The 6,183-nt window shown below is 41.1% G+C and overlaps 1 protein-coding gene across 1 annotated transcript; it reads left to right on the plus strand.

Moving 5' to 3' along the window:
• The first annotated feature begins 3,822 nt into the window (after positions 1–3,822).
• On the plus strand, positions 3,823–5,208 carry LOC139577899 (homeobox protein HMX3-B-like). The gene is made up of 2 exons (XM_071405028.1): positions 3,823–4,253; positions 4,455–5,208. The coding sequence occupies exons 1-2, from the start codon at positions 4,037–4,039 to the stop codon at positions 5,024–5,026; spliced, it is 789 nt and encodes a 262-aa protein (XP_071261129.1). The 5' UTR covers positions 3,823–4,036; the 3' UTR covers positions 5,027–5,208.
• Positions 5,209–6,183: the final 975 nt, after the last annotated feature.

The raw sequence follows: 6,183 nt of genomic DNA on the forward strand, positions 1-6,183 counted from the left end.
GTGACTTGTGTGTTTGTCTCTGCTGATATCCTGTGTTTCCTCGAGGAAACGTGCTTGGGGTCAATTTCGAACTATTTCGACTAAAATCCAGAGTTGAACCTGTATGAGATTCGATTGATCCACAGCAGCCTACAGTTGATCAATCCATGTGAAATTGTAAAGTCATTTGAATGTAATTTTGATCGGAATTGACCCAATCTTTTTGGCTCCTCCATGACTATAGACTACACATATAGACTACTACATTTTATGTCGCCAGTTTTACTTCCGTCGAATAGACGCCAACGAGGACAGAATAAGTAGCATGCAGCTAATGGCACAAGTCCCTCCCCACGGCGCAGCGCTAGTTCGGACACATGTCAGCGTATAGGCCTTCACTTAAAACACAAGTTCATTATAAAAGTTACAAAATGAAGTGTGTAGCCTAAATCTGGTGGGGAGCGGAGAAGAAAACAAAAATGCCTTTTTTGAAAGCTATATATATATTTTTTTTTTAAAGAAGCTCCCGACACGTTTCCATGTTTTACCCCAGCGGGAAAACAACATTTGACTTCATAGAATTATGTTTTAACATGGCCTTGCCCGGCATGCAGACTCAACATGCTCTCTGCCCTGCAACTGAACTGCCCTCCTCACTTTAGGGCGGAAAAAACATCCGTCTCTCCATTACAGGAAATATGGTTTGATGTCATCCTTCATATTTATAAAACACGCGCGGGGGTCATCGAAAGGACGTTGGTGAGAACAAATGAATTATAGGCACTGTTACATAACATGACATCACGCTACTACAACACCAGGCCCGAGCTGGCTGGCAGCTGGCAAGTTGTGAATGTGGGCCTCGGTAGACTACACGACTGTATAAGAAACAGTTGAATAATATATAGTTGGTTTATAGATCTATATGGTAGGCCTCATATTTCTAGATGGCCCGTAGTAGGCTACTGTATAAGAAACAGTTGAATAATATATAGTTGGTTTATAGATCTATATGGTAGGCCTCATATTTCTAGATGGCCCGTAGTAGGCTACTGTATAAGAAACAGTTGAACAATATATAGTTGGTTTATAGATCTATATGGTAGGCCTCATATTTCTAGATGGCCCGTAGTAGGCTACTGTATAAGAAACAGTTGAACAATATATAGTTGGTTTATAGATCTATATGGTAGGCCTCATATTTCTAGATGGCCCGTAGTAGGCTACTGTATAAGAAACAGTTGAACAATATATAGTTGGTTTATAGATCTATATGGTAGGCCTCATATTTCTAGATGGCCCGTAGTAGGCTACTGTATAAGAAACAGTTGAACAATATATAGTTGGTTTATAGATCTATATGGTAGGCCTCATATTTCTAGATGGCCCGTAGTAGGCTACTGTGGCCAGGTCGCAGTTGGAAATTAGAACTTGTTCTCAACTGGACTACCTGGTTAAATAAAGGTGAAATAAAAAATAAAACTATGATTATATTTTATTTACAACACAGGTAGACGTTTTATTCAGAGGATTCACGGACTCACTAAAGTAGCCTGTTTTATAATCCGAACTAATAGGCCTTAATGTGTAGATTATAGCTTTACTGTTTAACAACGCTTTAACTTTGTTGTCATAAATATGTATTTGTTATTATTAAACATTCAGTAGGCTATTGCCTGTATGTGGGAGACGCCGCTCCTTCGGGAGAAGGATACATGAGATAACTTATTTAGGAGTAAACACATATTTAGGGGTACAACAACACAATGCTGACGATATTCATCACAATCAAATCCCATCGAAGACGATAGACGTTTTGCATTTGGGAGAATGTATGGTCGCGCGGTTTTCCCGAGTAAAATAACGTACACTATTTCAAAATCCTTCTGCTATGGTTTATCTGTAAAATGGACAAAACATATCGTCACGATTATCATCTCAACAAACAATACAATAGAAGGTTATAGGCCTGGACTTTATTCTGGACATTAAACAGTCTTCAATATGCTCAATATCATATGGATAAAAGTAGCCTACCCTAAACACATTCTAGGTCTATATAAATAAGTGGCGCAGCGGTCTAAGGCACTGTATCTCAGTGCTAGAGGTTTCACTACAGACACCCTGGTTCGAATCTAGGCTGTATCACAACCGGCCGTGATTAGGAGTCCCGTAACTCGGCGAACAATTGGCCCAGCGTCGTCCCGGTTTTGCCGGTGTAGGCTGTCATCGTAAATAATAATTTACAGGCCTAGTTAAACAGGCCTCTGTTCTCCACTATAGAGTGTAGTCTTCTGGCATAATATTGATTATAGGCCCATACCTCATAGCCTTGTGCAAAACACAGTGGCGTAAAAATACTTCAAAGTACTACTTAAGTAGTTATTTTGGGGAGGTTTCTGTACTTTACTTGACTATTTATATTATTGACAACTTTTACTTCACTACATTCCTAATGAAAATAATGTATTTTTAACTCTTTACATTGTCCCTGACACCCAAAAGTACTAGTTACATGTTGAATGCTTAGCAGGACAGGAAAATGGTCCAATTCACACACTTATCAAGAGAACATCCCTGGTCATCCCTACTGCCTCTGATCTGGAGGACTCACTAAACAGCAATGCTTCGTTTGTAAAATATGTCTGGGTGTTGGAGTGTGCCTCCTGGCAATCCGTAAATCAAATAAAATGGTGCCGTCTGGTTTGCTTAGTAAAAGGAATTTGAAATGATTTATACTTTTACTTTTACTTTCAATACTTAAGTATATTTTATCAATTGCAATTATTTTTACTATTTAAGTATATTTAAAACCAAACCCTTTTAGACTTTTACTCAAGTAGTATTTTATTGGGTGACTTTCACTTTTACTTGACGTATTTTCTATGAAGGTATCTTTACTATGACTCAAGTATGACGTTTGGGTATTTATCCACCGCTGGCTGAATATAGAAGCCTGAAGCGTTCTATTCTATGTGTTCTATTCTATGTGTTCTATTCTATGTGTTCTATTCTATGTGTTTTATTATATGTGTTCTATTCTATGTGTTCTATTCTATGTGTTCTATTCTATGTGTTCTATTCTATGTGTTCTATTCTATGTGTTCTATTCTATGTGTTTTATTATATGTGTTCTATTCTATGTGTTCTATCAGTTAACGATTTTAGAAGATGCAAATAAATAAAAAATCGTTAACTAAGAAATTGCAATGCGGGTCTAAATGAACTGGAACTTGTTACACATAGAAATAGACCGAGGCTATTTTAACTTACAGTAAATGTTGTGTTCAATATGCTATTCCAGCTAAATTAATGTAAATACTATTTGTAATATATTTATATTGGTATTTCTCTTGTATTTTACTTTGAAAAGTACAGCTCATCGAAAAGGCCTCATTAAAACGTGAACTTCATTAAAACGCTGAAACCCCGTCATCCACCTCCCCTTCTACCAACGACAAAACCTCTGGTGGACATCCGGTTTGGACCCAGCCAGCACCAGGTGTTAAGTGTAAAAAGGATGTATTAGGTAGCCTACCTTCTAAGGCAGAACTGCAGGGTCTATAGCTAGACATTATACATTCACCAACCCAAAGCCATGACTGCAGAATAATAAAATAGCCTATTCCTCAAATGCAGAACACCTCAAATTAAATTATTTATAATGATCCCTTTCCATTCTTCATTTCCTTTTTTTAAACCAGCCTTTATACCAGATGCCCGGCTCAAAAAAAGAAGGGAAAAAACGATAACATTCTATTCCACTCTCTCTCTTCCCCTCCCCTTGACGCAATTGGCCCCTCGCAGGCACTCCTCTTGTCCAATGGACGAGGGCGCACCAACGTTCCATCCGGTCCGTGGAAGTAACAAGCGAGGCAGAGAGAGAGAGAGGCGCGCCGTGAAAGCCCCAGTCCAATCCCCTCATCATCCTCGCATGGAGCGTGGAGCGTGAAGACGTCGTTGAGAAGAGAGAAAGAGAGTTCCAAGTTCCACTTCTAGAGCGCAGGAACTTTTGGTTCCAAAAGTCCTTGCGGGAGAAAATAGACTATTTCTCTAAATGATGAGCAAAGTGGACGCGCCATGCAGGCCGACTGCCGCGTCTCTCAAATTCACCATAGATAATATTCTGAACCTGCAGACAAACTCGAGCGGTAACGGTAGGAAGACAGTTGACAGCTGTCACTCCGGTAGCAGGCTACAGAATAGTACGGGACTGTACTGGTTCGATGACCATCAACGGAGAATGGACCCCGCGACAAGGCTACATGATGCAGGTAGGCAACTGTTGCCTAATATGGCAAAATATGAATGTTAAACACTGCACTATAGCGGAATAAATTGAATTTTTGTAGCCTGATTCAACACATCGGGCCTAATGCTTTTGTATGTGTAGCATAATATTGTAGCCTGATAAACTGTCAGCGTCATGCTATATATATTGCGGAATACAATTTCTGTCCCATTTCCGTTCTCAGAGCCGGATAACGACTGTAGCCCAACCGGAGGACCCAAGGCCGTCGCTATCACCCGGGAAGACTCGTTACAGATCACCGACAATTGCTTCGAAAGCGGGGACAGCGGCGACGACTGCTCCTCGACGCATCACACCGGGGACGGTGATAGCGGCGGCAAGAAAAAACAACTGACAACCAAGAAAAAAACTCGCACCATCTTCTCCAAGAGACAGATCTTTCAGTTGGAATCTACTTTCGATATGAAGCGGTACCTTAGCAGCGCCGAGCGCGCATGCCTCGCCAGTTCTCTCCAGTTAACGGAAACGCAGGTCAAAATCTGGTTCCAGAATCGAAGGAATAAATTGAAAAGACAGATTTCAACCGCGCTAGATGGTCCCAGCGGTGATTTCTCCGACGCGGGTCCGGGGAAGACTCTGCAGCTCCCGGCCTTGTACAAAGACAGTAACCTGCTAGGAAGATGCTTGATGCCGATGCCCCTGCCCATCGTATACCCTGGCAGTAGCACGCCTTATTTATGTTTTTCCAATGCCAGCAAGTACTTTAGTCTATTCGAAGGAGACGTTGTCCTGTAGACAAGGCCGAGTCTGTTTAAAGGAGACGTTGTCCTATTTAGACTTGGCCTAGTCTGTTCGAAGGAGACGTTGTCCTGTAGACAAGGCCTAGTCTGTTTAAAGGAGACGTTGTCCTATTTAGACTTGGCCTAGTCTGTTTAAAGGAGACGTTGTCCTATTTAGACTTGGCCTAGTCTGTTTAAAGGAGACGTTGTCCTATTTAGACTTGGCCTAGTCTGTTTAAAGGAGACGTTGTCCTATTTAGACTTGGCCTAGTCTGTTTAAAGGAGACGTTGTCCTATTTAGACTTGGCCTAGTCTGTTTAAAGGAGACGTTGTCCTGTAGACTTGTCCGAGTCTGTTTAAAGGAGACGTTGTCCTATTTAGACTTGGCCTAGTCTGTTTAAAGGAGACGTTGTCCTATTTAGACTTGGCCTAGTCTGTTTAAAGGAGACGTTGTCCTATTTAGACTTGGCCTAGTCTGTTTAAAGGAGACGTTGTCCTATTTAGACTTGGCCTAGTCTGTTCGAAGGAGACGTTGTCCTATTTAGACTTGGCCTAGTCTGTTTAAAGGAGACGTTGTCCTATTTAGACTTGGCCTAGTCTGTTTAAAGGAGACGTTGTCCTATTTAGACTTGGCCTAGTCTGTTTAAAGGAGACGTTGTCCTATTTAGACTTGGCCTAGTCTGTTTAAAGGAGACGTTGTCCTATTTAGACTTGGCCTAGTCTGTTTAAAGGAGACGTTGTCCTATTTAGACTTGGCCTAGTCTGTTTAAAGGAGACGTTGTCCTGTAGACTTGTCCGAGTCTGTTTAAAGGAGACGTTGTCCTATTTAGACTTGGCCTAGTCTGTTTAAAGGAGACGTTGTCCTATTTAGACTTGGCCTAGTCTGTTTAAAGGAGACGTTGTCCTATTTAGACTTGGCCTAGTCTGTTTAAAGGAGACGTTGTCCTATTTAGACTTGGCCTAGTCTGTTTAAAGGAGGCGTAGAGTTAGGCCTATATACTTATTCTGCATCATCGCCAAGACACTGTTTACAAGGTGGATATATCATGCCAATTTCAGCTTCCGCATTTAGCGATTTTTTTTTCTCCATCATCATCTTGGTAAAAACGTAAGGTCGTGTCTGGCCCATGTAGGCCTTTAAAGGCTACTTGTAAGGATAGCCTGTTGATCTAA

Source organism: Salvelinus alpinus, chromosome 6 (genome assembly GCF_045679555.1).
Source record: "Salvelinus alpinus chromosome 6, SLU_Salpinus.1, whole genome shotgun sequence".
Lineage (NCBI taxonomy): Eukaryota > Metazoa > Chordata > Actinopteri > Salmoniformes > Salmonidae > Salvelinus > Salvelinus alpinus.

Bases quoted from the DNA above. Each gene is read 5' to 3' on its own strand.
- LOC139577899 (XM_071405028.1), top strand. From the start codon at position 4,037: ATGATGAGCAAAGTGGACGCGCCATGCAGGCCGACTGCCGCGTCTCTC. The intron at 4,254-4,454 runs GTAGGCAACTGT...TTCCGTTCTCAG, and splicing joins GACAAGGCTACATGATGCAG to AGCCGGATAACGACTGTAGC.